The sequence below is a fragment of the Dendrobates tinctorius genome, unplaced genomic scaffold (assembly GCF_039654945.1).
Source record: "Dendrobates tinctorius isolate UK_male_01 unplaced genomic scaffold, ASM3965494v1 ptg000107l, whole genome shotgun sequence".
In the NCBI taxonomy this organism is placed as follows: domain Eukaryota; kingdom Metazoa; phylum Chordata; class Amphibia; order Anura; family Dendrobatidae; genus Dendrobates; species Dendrobates tinctorius.
Genome location: NW_027361775.1, coordinates 2,044,600 through 2,059,730, shown reverse-complemented (window position 1 = coordinate 2,059,730; position 15,131 = coordinate 2,044,600). Strand labels below are relative to the sequence as shown.

The 15,131-nt window shown below is 46.1% G+C and overlaps 1 protein-coding gene across 8 annotated transcripts in view; it reads right to left on the bottom strand.

Moving 5' to 3' along the window:
* Positions 1-15,131, bottom strand: part of DST (dystonin) — a 732,471-nt gene that overhangs the window by 25,536 nt on the left and 691,804 nt on the right. For 5 of the 8 annotated variants that reach the window (XM_073589123.1, XM_073589125.1, XM_073589128.1 and 2 more), the window contains 2 exons: positions 2,942-3,059; positions 1,464-1,532 (listed from right to left, as the gene is read on the bottom strand). In XM_073589123.1, the coding sequence (XP_073445224.1) occupies positions 1,464-1,532; positions 2,942-3,059 (187 nt within the window). The remainder of the gene's footprint in view (positions 1-1,463; positions 1,533-2,941; positions 3,060-15,131) is intronic. The other 3 variants (XM_073589124.1, XM_073589127.1, XM_073589130.1) reach the window with 1 other exon arrangement.

The following is a 15,131-nucleotide window of genomic DNA, read 5'->3' as shown; positions in this document are numbered from 1 at the left end:
AAAATCATTGAAGACGGAATGAATGGACAAATATACCAAGACATTCTTGACAAAAATCTTCTGCCATCTAACAGGGTGATGAAGATGGATTGAGGGTAGACATTTCAGTAAGATAATGATGCCAAAATACACAGCTAAGGAAACTCTCAATTGATTTCAGAGAAAGAAAATAAAGCTAATAGAATGGCTCAGCCAATTACCTAACCTGAATCCGACAGAAAAATTATGGAACGAACTAAAACTGAAAGTTTGTAGAAGATTGCCATGGAACCTTCAGAATTTGAAGAGTGTTTGTGTGGAAAAACGACCAAAATCACACCTGAGCAATGAAGGCAACTTGTTTTTGCATACAGGACGAATCTTGAAGCACTCTTCACCAACAAAGGCTTTTTTTACAAACTATTAAATAAATTTCAGAAGCCGTGTTCAATACTTTCTCCATGTGTGATAAATCATTATTACACATAACTTAATTTATGGACATCTACGGTTTGATTTCTTTCTCTGTGTGGATTGGATGGGTTGTTACAGACAACTAGTGAAAATTTCATGTCAACAGTACCTTTAGAAACATATTTACTTAGAAAACTGGTGACGTGTTCAATACTTATTTCACCCGCTGTATGTATGTATGTTTGCACACACAGTGTGTGTGTGTGTGTGTGTGTGTATATATATATATACATACACACATACACACACACAAATACATACATGGTATATACACACATACATATACATACTCTGTAAGACAGCTCAAAATGTTTGAAATGGCCAAAGACTGTAGAAAACTGCCATGAATGATAATGGTGCACGCTAGAGAACCCAACACAGGCTAATGTTGTACAGAGTCTTTCTGCCCTTTGATAGTGTGTGTGCAGAGTCTTGTATTACAACGATTCAATGATAATATGACCAAATCAGTTCCTGATTACTTTACAGAAGTTAGCACTGCCAATAATATCTGACAAGTAGGGGCTTTGGAGTCAAGATTCAAAAAGTGCAAGGAAAGAGGGGCATTACATAAAATATCAACTTTTAAGTTTAGCACTTTTGTAAAGCTGAGCCACTGACAACCCTTATTGATTAATTCACTCATACATTTTTCAGCAGGTATATTTCCTTCTTCTAGGGCATTCCAGAGCATGAACCCACATTAAAATCTAAGATAATCATTGATATGTCCAAACACAGACTAGTCAGATACCAAGCATGCACAATATGACACTTATGCCTAATAAATGTAAACACATATGATGGATTTCAATATCCACCTCACCATGCACATTAACCACAGCAATGACCAAACCTTTCGAGTTGGAGGTGAGATTACACAATGAATTTAAGAGAAAAAAAACAGCATGCACAAAACACAAAAAAGTAGGCAAAAGACGAATAAAACAAAGCAAGTGAAAAGAAAAAGTGAAGATAAAAAGAAATGAAAGAGGGAGATATTTGCCAACCTATAAGAGGCTGAGTAGTTATTGAAGAGTTTGATTCCGAACGTAACATTTTACTTCCATGATGATGAACTAGCGAAAAAAGAAAGAATACCAGTCAAGTAAAATAATGGAGAATATTAGGTAAGAAAGTAGAAGTAGTAAAGTACTGCTATAAGTGACAACATATAATTAAAAAAAGCTACAAGAATTCCATGTAAGCACAAAACATCAAACATCCGACATCTATTATAGTCTGCATACATCACCATACTGATCCATTTGGCCTCCATGCTGATCTGCTTAAAAAATTTCCCATATAATACATAGTTTGACAACTAATTCATTTCTTAACCATGATGACTTTACAGTATTTGAATTTATGCCAACTTGTCATCAGGAGTGGCTTCTATACTACAATACTAGCGGACTGGTAGCCAAAGTTGCATTCAATAAATGTTAATCACATCTAAAAAGGTTAAGTGTAATACACATACAATATATTGCTTATACAGTAGCAGACAGTGTATACATCCTTAAGAAAAATTATTGGAGGGATTTTTTAAGCAGCCCCTAAGGCTATTGAGGAAACCTGGGAAGGTTCTGCGCAAGAGCGCGAAAGGTCATGACAAGCATCAGTCTGGGTGAGCAGAACCATCCTGGGACACATCAGAGGTGGAGCTAGCATGAGAAACCCAGGGATTTCAGCACTTGCGGGGCAATTAGAAGATGAGATGAGGGCTGGACAGGTGACTGTGAGGAGCGGAGAAGCCAGAGAGGTATTTATGTATTGTTTTATACATTTTTTAATCTTTTGATGGCCCTTTACGGCTCAGAAAAGTGATGTCCAACAGCTGCTATTTAGCTAAAACCACGCAGAAGTGAATTACAAAAAAATCCGCATTTTGGTAAATGAGAATTTTTGTAAAATTCGAGAACAACTCAAGTACACTCAAATGTATTCACCCATCTTTACTCTTAATATAACAAAAGCCATTTAATTTTTATAGTTAGGTGTTGTATCAAACTTTTCTGTGCCTGGATATCTTTTTGCATCAGGATTTCTTTGTCATTTTAAGTAAAACTCCCTTTGTACATAGTGGATGTTAAGCAACTTAAAATGCAGCTTATGGGTGGTTTCTCACAGAGATTTTTGAGCAGAAAAAATGCTGAGGTTTTTATGTGGAGTTTACAATATGTGTTTTCTTTTTTGTAGTTTTTTGTTTTTTTTTTGTAAAAAAAAATTGAAAAACACACCTTGTGCTCTATGTATGTTTTTTCCATCTACTTTTCAATAGGCTTTTCTATAAGATCGGAAAAATACATGAAAAAATGCATGACAACAATGAATAAAAAAGCCACCCAAAGCATTTGTACAAACACATCATGGTGTTTTTATAAGCCAAAAGAAAACCGCGTGAAGGAATCCTATTGGTAGGATGAAGCAACCCGATGGCCATTCTGGTAGTGATACCTTGTTCTTAGACTCTATAAGTGCTTACCTCTACATGGATCATTTTTCACTAGAAACTCATCAAGCGCCATCCAACCTCCACCTACACGAACCATCACTGTGCTCCTCAAAATACGAACAAGGCGAAGTTGCTGGGAATCGCCAAACTTAGGAAGAGTGAAAAAAGATCAAATAAAACAATTGAACTACAAGCAACATAATATACATTATTGGAGATTAAATTTGATCCTATTAGTCACCCAGAGTTGATTATATTTAGGCTTCATTCAGATGTCCATGTTTCACGTATATGTTCTATCCATGCTTTCCACAGATAGAATAGGTATCCAATATCGTCTATGGGGCTGTTCACATTACCGTATTTTTTTAAAGACTGAGTGTCCACAAAAAAAAGAAACAAAAGCTGAAGACATTTCCGTTTTTGTTTAGATTCAGGTTTAAAACCCCAAATGCATTTTATGATTCTATGATAAACTCGGCCAACACACTTGTGCTAGCACTGTTCATGTTAACTGACTGATAGAAGCTTGAGAAACCTCCATCATTTTTTAAGTATGAAAAGAGCTGATGAAATTCTGATAGTAACAAATGACACTAATATGATCTAGGACACTGATGAACATTGGTCAGTTTTATTTACACATGAAGAAAAACGGACGTCTGATTGAAGCCTTAATCTGTGTAGATCTGAGAACACCCATGCAACACCAATTAAAGGCAAACTGATTAAAGCAATGGTCAACAGTGACAGCAATGAAGGAAGGGGAGTAAATAATGTAGTGACTCACAAACATGTTATCTTCATAACATCATTCACAATTAGAGATGGTGCAAATTGTTTTCCAGGAACCAGTTCACAGGCCAAGTCTGTAATCTGTGACCATCGCACCGGAGCCTTGTGAACCACCTCTTACCGGATGGCATCCCCGCCTCCTCTTTTTATTAGGCGACCAGGTGCAATGTCATCATTGCAGCGTGACGCATATGTGATGTCGTGACAGGTCAGATGAAGGGGGGGGGGAGAAGGGGGGGGGAAGGGGGGGCAAGGGGGGCCAGGAAAGGGACGCGCTGAATCCTGTCAGCCTCCACTGACCAGCTCCGGCCTCTGGACGCCGCAGGGCTCTCCCCAGCTATCACATCCACATCATCTGGCCGCACTTCTCCGCTCAGGTAGAGGGGAAACGGAGGGGGGATATCCAGGATGGTGCAGGCACCCTAACTCCGTCTAACCCCTTCAGGGGGTGAGGAGAGGGACCGTCCGCCGCCTTGCAGCACCGCCGCCTAGCGTTGGTGGAGCAGTGGGGGCCGCACGGACTAGTCTTGTGTCTCTGTTAAGCCCATGGTTTCATACCTAGGGGGGGCCAGGGCTAAGTCCGGCATCGTGTCCCACGTCGCGGGACAGGATACGTGGAGGGACACTCGCACGTGGTCGCCCGTTGATGGTTTGGGGAAATCGGACCCTTTCAATAGGATCCGTTGCCCCGGTCTAATCTTCATAGTAAAAGCAAGAGAGAGAAAAAAAAAAGTCTGGGGAAAATGGCCCAGATATGTCCCACGGTGCGGGAAAGGATATGTGAAGACGATACTCAACACGTGCTCGCCCGTTGATGGTTTGGGGATATCGACCCCTTTCAATAGGGTCCATCGCCCCTGTCTTATCTTCATGGAAAAGAAAAAGTAAAAGAAGTCTGGAGAGACCCAGACATGTGTGCCTCCAAAGACACTAAGCAAAAAACTGGTTTCCGCCCGTAATCGGGGCGAGGGTGTAGGCGGCGGAGGAGCTAACCTTGTGTTGTTTACTTAGTGTCAGCCTCCAGATGGCGGGCATACACCCACAGTACCTGTGTCCCCCAATGAGACGAAGGAGAAAACTCCAAGCTTTGAGACTTTCTGCTAATTTTCCGCTCAAAAAACTAATCAGGATTCAATGTGAACCCACTCTAAGGCTATATTCACATTTTAAGGTGGGCAAATCTGTTTTTCAAGCAGAAACCACATCTGGAAACATTCCTTTTTCGGGAAGGTTTTGAAAGAGTATTTCTTTTTTTGAAGCATTTTCTGAAGCAGCTTTGTAGTGTTTTTTCCCTGAAGTACTTTTTGCAGCCTTTTGATTTGACAGAGGATCAGGATCCACTTTAAAGATATGGCATGCACTTTTTTATACCCCACCAGACATTTCTAAATATGTCTTCAGGAAAAAAAAAAAAACACTTAAAACCCCCCATATGATTCACAAAGTGAATTTCTCATATAAATGAATTGGGACAGTGTTCCAAACATTTTTGGAGCCAATCTCTTAAAAAAAAAAATCCTTATATAACGTTATATGAAAATAGCCAAAGACAACTGCAATGATTCATTAAGACTGGGGTTTCACATACCAGTCTCAATGGGGGCATGCAGGAATAAGATAAGCCTAGATCCTATCTCCATATGTAGTACTGTAGGTGTAATAACAATAACAATATTAGCAAATACTACCAATTAGAAATGTAGTATAGTTCTCCTGATTCGCTATGTTGGTTACCCCATGTGCAGGGCATTGCAGTAGTTTGGGTATCCATGGTTAAACCTACTCATAGGGCTCATACCCAATTGCGAGAAAAAAAAAAACGGTCCGATTTCTGGACCGAAAAAACGGATGAGTGCTATGCAAGTGTCATGCACTCGAGTGTAATGCGATTTCCGTGTGACATCCGATTTTAAATGAGGCTTTACATAGTGCAGCTCTCTGTATGAAAAAGCTCCTGTTAAAATTTCATAGTAAAACAGAACTGTACACATCGATTTAAAACCAAATAATCCCCAAAACCCACACACATACATATACAGTGGGGCAAAAAAGTATTTAGTCAGTCAGCAATAGTGCAAGTTCCACCACTTAAAAAGATGAGAGGCGTCTGTAATTTACATCATAGGTAGACCTCAACTATGGGAGACAAACTGAGAAAAAAAAATCCAGAAAATCACATTGTCTGTTTTTGTTTCATTTTATTTGCATATTATGGTGGAAAATAAGTATTTGGTCAGAAACAAGCAAATCAAGATTTCTGGCTCTCACAGACCTGTAACTTCTTCTTTAAGAGTCTCCTCTTTCCTCCACTCATTACCTGTAGTAATGGCACCTGTTTAAACTTGTTATCAGTATAAAAAGACACCTGTGCACACCCTCAAACAGTCTGACTCCAAACTCCACTATGGTGAAGACCAAAGAGCTGTCAAAGGACACCAGAAACAAAATTGTAGCCCTGCACCAGGCTGGGAAGACTGAATCTGCAATAGCCAACCAGCTTGGAGTGAAGAAATCAACTGTGGGAGCAATAATTAGAAAATGGAAGACATACAAGACCACTGATAATCTCCCTCGATCTGGTGCTCCACGCAAAATCCCACCCCGTGGAGTCAGAATGATCACAAGAACGGTGAGCAAAAATCCCAGAACCACGCGGGGGGACCTAGTGAATGAACTGCAGAGAGCTGGGACCAATGTAACAAGGCCTACCATAAGTAACACACTACGCCACCATGGACTCAGATCCTGCAGTGCCAGACGTGTCCCACTGCTTAAGCCTGTACATGTCCGGGCCCGTCTGAAGTTTGTTAGAGAGCATTTGGATGATCCAGAGGAGTTTTGGGAGAATGTCCTATGGTCTGATGAAACCAAACTGGAACTGTTTGGTAGAAACACAACTTGTCGTGTTTGGAGGAAAAAGAATACTGAGTTGCATCCATCAAACACCATACCTACAGTAAAGCATGGTGGTGGAAACATCATGCTTTGGGGCTGTTTCTCTGCAAAGGGGCCAGGACGACTGATCCAGGTACATGAAAGAATGAATGGGGCCATGTATCGTGAGATTTTGAGTGCAAACCTCCTTCCATCAGCAAGGGCATTGAAGATGAAACGTGGCTGGGTCTTTCAACATGACAATGATCCAAAGCACACCGCCAGGGCAACGAAGGAGTGGCTTCGTAAGAAGCATTTCAAGGTCCTGGAGTGGCCTAGCCAGTCTCCAGATCTCAACCCTATAGAAAACCTTTGGAGGGAGTTGAAAGTCCGTGTTGCCAAGCGAAAAGCCAAAAACATCACTGCTCTAGAGGAGATCTGCATGGAGGAATGGGCCAACATACCAACAACAGTGTGTGGCAACCTTGTGAAGACTTACAGAAAACGTTTGACCTCTGTCATTGCCAACAAAGGATATATCACAAAGTATTGAGATGAAATTTTGTTTCTGACCAAATACTTATTTTCCACCATAATATGCAAATAAAATGAAACAAAAACAGACAATGTGATTTTCTGGATTTTTTTTCTCAGTTTGTCTCCCATAGTTGAGGTCTACCTATGATGTAAATTACAGACGCCTCTCATCTTTTTAAGTGGTGGAACTTGCACTATTGCTGACTGACTAAATACTTTTTTGCCCCACTGTATATATATGTGTGTCATTGATATGTGTGTATAACAGGATTTTTGGGTTGCTTACCGTAAAATCTGTTTCTCGGAGCCTTCATTGGGGGACACAGAGACCATGGGTGTACGCTGCTGCCACTAGGAGGCTGACACTATGCACAAAAAAAGGGTTAGCTCCTCCTCCGCAGTGTACACCCCACCGACCGGCAGGAAATTCCTCAGTTTGTGAGAAAGCAGTAGGAGAAGTAACAGAATAGATTGAAAAACAGGACAACTCAACTGTAAATAACCAACAAACATAAGAACAGGAGTTGCAGAACATGGGAGGGTGCTGTGTCCCCCAATGAAGGCTCCGAGAAACAGATTTTACGGTAAGCAACCCAAAAATCCTGTTTTCTCGTTCGCCTTATTGGGGGACACAGAGACCATGAGACGTCCCAAAGCAGTCCCTGGGGCGGGAAAGCAAACTTCCATCAGGCCTGCGGACTCACCACCGCTGCATGCAGAATCCTTCCACCTAGGCTGGCATCCACCGAAGCGTAGGTGGGGACCTTGTAGAATTTCACAAATGTGTGAACCGATGACCAGGTTGCAGCTTTACAAGCTGCAGCGTGGAAGCTCTGTGGCAACCGTCCAGGAGGTACCCACTGCCCGGGTAGAGTGAGCTCTAATTCCCGGAGGGGTCAATCGATGTATGACCCGGTAGGCCTCCAAAATTGCCGATCTGATCCAGCGAGCAATAGTAGCTTTGGAGGCCGGCTGACCTCTCTGCACCCCATCTGGAAGGATGAAGAGAGAGCCTGTCTTCCGCAAAGAAGTCGTCCTAGCTAGGTAGACCTTCATCGCCCTGACCAAGTCCAGCTTGTTCAAGGAGCGGTCCCGAGGACGAGCTGGACCCGGACAAAAGGACGGGAGAACAGTATCCTCATTCAGGTGGAAAGTGGACAGCACTTTAAGAAGGAAAGCGGGCGGAGGCCGCAGAACTACCTTGTCCTAGAGGAGTACCAAGAAAGGAGAGCGGCAAGAGAGGGCCGCCAATTCCGACACGCGCCGGATGGAGGCGATGGCCACTAGGAAGGCTACTTTCCATGAAAGGAGGGATAGAGGAAAGTTCCCTGAGAGGTTCAAAGGGAGGACCTTGCAGAGCCTCAAGAACCAGATTAAGATCCCAAGGATCTACGGGCGCTCGGTACAGAGGAGCCGTATGAGCCACTCCTTGAAGGAAGGTTTTGACCTGAGGACGGGAGGCCAACGTCTTCTGAAATAAAATGGACAGCGCCGAAACTTGACCTTTTAAAGAGCTGAGGGCAAGGCCTGCATCACGCCCTGCCTGAAGAAACGCCAGGACAGAAGGGAGCGAAAAATGTATGGGCAGAATGTCGGTGGACTCGCACCAAGTGAAATAGGCCTTCCAGGTACGGTAATAAACTTTGGAAGACGATGGCTTTCTGGCCCGGATCATAGTATGAATAACTCGATCCGAAAAGCCTGATCGTTTCAAAACCTCGGTTTCAACAGCCACGCCGTTAAATTGAGTGGCCGAGAATTGGAGTGGCAAATCGGACCTTGAGACAGCAGATCTGCCCTGTCTGGAAGCTTCCAGGGGGCGTCCGCGAGAAGGTTGACGATGTCCGTGAACCAAGCCCTTCTGGGCCAATTCGGGGCGATGAGTGACTGGAATTCCTTCCGCCTTGATTTTCTTCAACAGCCTGGGAAGAAGAGGCAGAGGAGGGAATAGGTAGGGGAGCTTGAACTGCGACCAAGGAATGGCCAGAGCGCTGGCGCCCACTGCGAGAGGATCTCGAGCCCTGGATACAAACTTTCCTGTTGAGGCGAGAATCTAGCAGGTCTACGTCCGGGGTTCCCCAACGACGGCATAGCTGAAGAAATACCTCCGGACGTAGGGACCACTCTCCCGCCACTAGACCCTCGCGGCTGAGAAAATCGGCGGCCCAGTTGTCCACGCCAGGAATGTGCACCGCGGATATTGCCGGGACTGAAAGCTCTGCCCAATGAAGAATCTTGGACACTTCTGCCAGGGCTGAGACACTCCGTGTCCCCCCTGGCGGTTGACATATGCCACCGCTGTGGTACTGTCTGTCTGAATCCGGATAGGCAGGCCCTTGAGAAGCCTCTCCCAGTGAACAAGAGACAGATAAATCGCTCGTATCTCGAGGACGTTGATCGGCAGAGCTGACTCCTGAATCGACAATCGACCCTGAACAGTGTGACTGCGGAACACTGCCCCCGGCCGAGGAGGCTGGCATCCGTTGTCACAATCTGCCAGTGAATGGGAAGGAATGGCCGTCCTAGGGAGATGAGAGGAGACATCAACCACCAATTGAGGGACTGCTTGACCCGGTATGAAAGACGAAATGGGCGGTCCAGGGAAAGAACAGACCTGTTCCACCGAGACAGTATGGCGTGTTGGAGGGGTCTGGAGTGAAATTGGGCAAAGGGAACCGCCTCTGTCGCTGCCACCATCTTTCCCAGGACTTTCATGGTTGTCCGGAGAGATGGAAGTCGTAAGATATGCAGCGCTCGCACATCCCGCTGCAGGGAGCAAGTCTTTTCTTGTGGGAGAAAACCTTCGATAGACGATTGCCGAACAATAGACCCAGAAACACAAGACGTTGTGTCGGAAAAAGGCAGGACTTCCTTTTGTTGATGAGCCACCCGAAATTGGACAGGGTGTCGGGGACGATGGTAAGACTTTGGCGAGCTTGATGAAAGGATGGAGCTTCGATCAGAATGTCGTCGAGGTACGGAAAAAGAACGAGACCTTTGATTCTCAACAAGGCCATCAACGCTGCCATGATCTTCGTAAATACTCTGGGTGCGGTGGCGAGATCGAACGGCAGTGCAACGAATTGGTAATGTTCCTGGCGAATCGCAGGAATTTCTGATGGCCGGAGAATATGGGAACATGTAGATAGGCATCTTGAATGTCTATTTAACACATGAACTCCTGCGTCTCTATGGAAGCGATTACCGACCAGAGACTCCATTCGGAAATGACGCAGTCGGACTGTCTTGTTGAGTAACTTGAGGTCCAAGATGGGGCGAACTGTACCGCCTTTTTTCGGTACCACAAACAGGTTTGAGTAAAACCCTGTGAACCGTTCTGACTCGGGGACGGGCACGATCACTCCAGAAGTGAGGAGAGAGGCGATGGACGCAAAGAACCCCGGAACTAAGGCAGGATCTTTTGGAGGTTGGGACTCGAAGAAACGATCCCGGGGACGAGAAATGAACTCTATCTTGTATCCTGATGATACCACCTCCCTGACCCAAGCGTCCTCTACTGAGGCAAGCCAGCCGTCTCTGAAGAAAAGACGTAGACCTCCCAATTGGGAAGGACTCTCGGGGGTTCGTTGATAGTCATGCTGATGTGGACTGTCCAGATCTGGATCCGGAGGTTCTGCCCTGGGAGGAGTGAGATCGCCTGGAGGGAGTGGGTCTGAAAGACGCCTTTTTTCTATCCTGGCGTACCTGCGTTTTCTGTTGGTTAGAGAAGTTGGCTGCCGTATTGAAACGGTGGAATTTCCGAAAGGGCCGAAACTGACGTTTTAGCGGAGGTCTGCGAGGCTTGGACTGAGGGAGGAGGGAACTCGTGCCTCCAGTGGCGTCCTTAATAATCTGATCCATCTGGGATCCGAAGAGACGCGCTCCCTGAAAAGGCAGATTGGTAAGAGACTTATCTGAATTCAAATCCGCCTGCCAAGCCTTGAGCCAAATTGTACGTCGGATTGCCACAACGCTGCTTGACGCCTGAACTGCGCAAGATGCGACATCCAAGGAGGCAGAGAGCAGATAATCCCCTGCATGGGAGATCTGGTTGGCCAGTTCGGACAATTGCTCTGGTTGGGCCTTACCTAGGATGCCCTTGCAGAGATCCTCTGCCCAAGTGGCTATGGCCTTCGCTACCCAAGAGGAAGCGAAGGCTGGGCTTAGCACCGCTGCAGCCGCTTCGTATGCTTTGCTAAGGATTCTATAATCCTATCATTCGAATCCTTTAGTGACGCCACACCTGAAATCGGGAGGACCGTGCTGTTAGACAGTCTGGACACGGGTGCGTCTACCGAGGGGGAAGCAGACCAGTTGTTGGTGAGCTCCTTGGCAAACGGGTACAGCACGCCGAGGCGCTTCCCTCTTTGAAGGCGCCTGGTCGGATTTTCTCTTTCCCTGGTAAGGATCTTGCCAAACTCAGAGTGGGAGGCGAAGACCCTGGAAGGTGTTTCTGCCCGTCTGAACGAAACCTCCTGTTCTGAGGATTTCGCAGGGGAGTCTGAGATTTCGAAGGTGTGGTTAATCGCAGCAATGAGGTTCTGTACCGTAACCTTCATGTCCGCGTCCAGCTCTAAGATCCCTTCGGATGACACATCCGAGAACGCTTCACCTGACTCGGGTCAGGAGGCACGGGAGGGCGACTGCTGGGAAGGACTATGTGGGGATGTGAGGCCAGGAGGGGATCCCGGCCGGTGATCCTGTCTGGGCCTTTGCGGCTTCTACTGGCTGGCTCAGATGGAGCTTCATGTGACCTGCTGGACCCTGCAGAAGTGTCCAGGGGCAACTTATCAAGGACGGCTACTATGGACTGAGACACCCTGGTGAGGCCTGCCACAGATTGTGAAAGAAACGAGGCCCAACCAGGAATGGGGGGTTCGCTTTCACGTGGCGCAATAGGTGGCTCCTGGACGGAGTCATGCTGAATGGGATTGCTGCAGTCCAGGCAGAGGGGTGGGGGCAGGCGGACGGCCACGCTCAGCCTTAGAGATAGGATAATGAAGGAGAAAAGAAGAAACCTGCGGAAATGCTGGAAGGTTGGGGGACAGAAGGCAGAGAAGGGTGTCAGTCTGCAGTTGCAGAGCTACTCACGATGCGGTGTCCCCAAAGGTGCTGATACACGGCTCGTCTGAAGATGCAGGGCCCCAGCAGAGGAGAACGTGGAATCCCTCTGTGTCCGGCTGACATGGTGATAAAATGGCGGCAGCCTGAGGGAACCAGGATAAACGCGCGCCTTCAAACGAAGAAGATGGGCGGAGCTAGCTGCTGAGGCAAAGAGGGTACCGCCCGCTGCCCACCGCAGGTTCTGAGAGGCGGTGGGTGGTCCTAGAACGGGCGGGAGAGAAGCCCGCCTATGAGAGAGAGAGCGGGGGGGCGTGGCCGCGACGTCAGAGAAGGCCCGAAATGAAGCCGGGGACTAAATTAATGGCTACGGCCGCCTGTCAGCGCGGGGCGGCGCGGAGGTCTCGCAGCGTCGCCGCGGCCACCTCCCTACCTATCACCTGGATCCCCTGCCGAACGCCGAAGAAAGAAGGAGGTGGAGAAGCATAGAACAAGGCCCGCGCAACAGCCGGGGCCCGTACGAATGCGGCGGGCGCCGGGAGGCGCGGGCGGCGCAGAGACTCCACAGTACTCCCTCGGCGACCGCTCCCAAGAATCCTGAAACCGCCAGGGGGCTGCGTCTTGGACTGCATACTCACCTCCGTTTGCAATAAAGGTACCTGATATATCCCACGCTGTCTGCGTCTTTGTGGTATCCGCGCCTCATCCGACCGACAGGCTCTGGTAGGCGAGTGGGTGGGAGGCGGGGGCGAGGACTCTCCTGATCGCTGGCACGCACCCGTGCTAAGCTGTGGTCCCGCCACTGAGAGCTATGAGGATACGGGGTGGCAGTACATGCCGTACTCAGTCTCTTGTGGGAGTACAGTAGTGACCATTCACACTGTATCCCTCCGGAAACCTGAAAAGGAACGATGCACATCGAGGTAGATATGGGTCTAATGAAAGACCCGTGTCCACCTCCTACTGACACTAAGCTAAACTGGGGAATTTCCTGCCGGTCGGTGGGGTGTACACTGCGGAGGAGGAGCTAACCCTTTTTTTGTGCATAGTGTCAGCCTCCTAGTGGCAGCAGCGTACACCCATGGTCTCTGTGTCCCCCAATAAGGCGAACGAGAAATATATATATATACACACACACACATATATATATATATATATATATATATATATATATATATATATTTTTTTTTTTCTATTTGTTTATATCTAATGTTTTGTGAGTTGTCAGTGTGATTTTACAGTAGCCGGACATGAATTGCCGGCTTTTCAACGGACACCGATGCGTAAAGACCGGCATTCGCATGGTGCGAGTGCTGTGTGATTTTTTTTTCTCGCACCCATTGACTTGCATTGGCGAGTCTTGTCCAAGAATCGCAGCGATACGCAGTATGCTACGATTTTTTTCTCAGTCCGATTTCGGCTGAGAAAAAAACACGCAAATGAGATGTCACCTATTGAATAACATTGGTCCGAGCGCAATCCGATTTTTTAACGGATTGCACTCGTCCGTATTTATCGCAAATGGGTATGAGCCCATATAGTGATAGTTAGCTAGCTGCTAGTGGTCGTAACCATGGATAACCAAGCTACTGCAAATTCCTGCAAATGGGGTAAGCGACATAGCGAATCAGGGGAACTACACTACTTTTATAATTGGAGGTATTTGCTACTTTTATTATTATACCTACTACATATTAGGATAGGATCTTGAAGATGGGATTACCTCTTTAATGAATTTGAAACATTTAATCTGTGGTGCGTGTCTCTATGCACTTCCATCAGAAATGTTACTTCAGTTAGGGACTGGAGAAATATTTCTGGCGTAATGTACATTGATACTTTTGATTAATTTGTTGGGCAGGCGTTGCCATACGCATTCCCACCCCACCTCCTCCCAACTCTGCCCACGCTGACGGAACTGGCTGAAATTATAGTAAAAATGTCAAAAGTTGCCATTTTTGGTACATGGTGCAAAAATTTTGTTTCTTTTCAAAGTGTTTTACTCCAGAATTCTGGCAAAATCCCTTTGATGAATTTTGATCAAGGTGTCTTAAAAGACTACATACCACTACTGCTTCTCCAAAACAGGAGTCCTAAAATGTAGGTAGCGAGCTTTGGTCTCTGACTTTATAACAGAACTCTAAGGCTGTGTGCAGACGCTGCGGAATCCGCTGCGGATTAATCCGCACGGATTTTGCAAAAAACGCAGGTCAAAAGACCTGCGGATTATCTGCAGTTTGGTCCTGCGGATTCACCATCTCCACAATGGTGGAGATAGGAACCCGCTGCGGATTCCGCAGAAAGAATTGACATGTCAATTCTTTCTGCGGTTTCAAAACCGCAGCAAATCCGTGAGGATTTTTCCGCAACGTCTACACATCGTTTTTTTTTACCATTCATTTGAATGGTACTGTACACCGCAGCTAAAACTGCTGCGGGTCCGCAGCGGCCAAAACCGCTGCGGAATCCGCAGCGTGTGCAGTGCACATACCCTAACATGCAACACTAAGGGTGGGGTGATTTATGTTCCCCAGGAGTTGAAGCAAAGATTAAGGTAATAAATATTGGACACACACAGCTGAGGATGTGGATGGTGTGGTTACTGGACATGTGGTTGCATGCATCAACAGCAATGATAAGGCGATTATAGGGCTTTACCCGCTAGCCACCGTCTCAAGGAACTAATGTACTAGAAGCTAACCGTATAGCAATATATACCAAGCGTCAGGTACGCAGATTATCTGCAGTACTATACTAGGATGGATATCGGCTATAAAATATTTAAAGGTTGAAGGAAGAGATATTAAGTGTTTATCCATTAGCTGACACTCTGCATAGTGCTACTCCTAGTATATAATCGTATGATCTGTATTGGTACATTACAGGGTATACATTATAACATAAAGTAGATAGGGTGCTTCACATTAAAAATTATGTTGGTTACATTGGATTT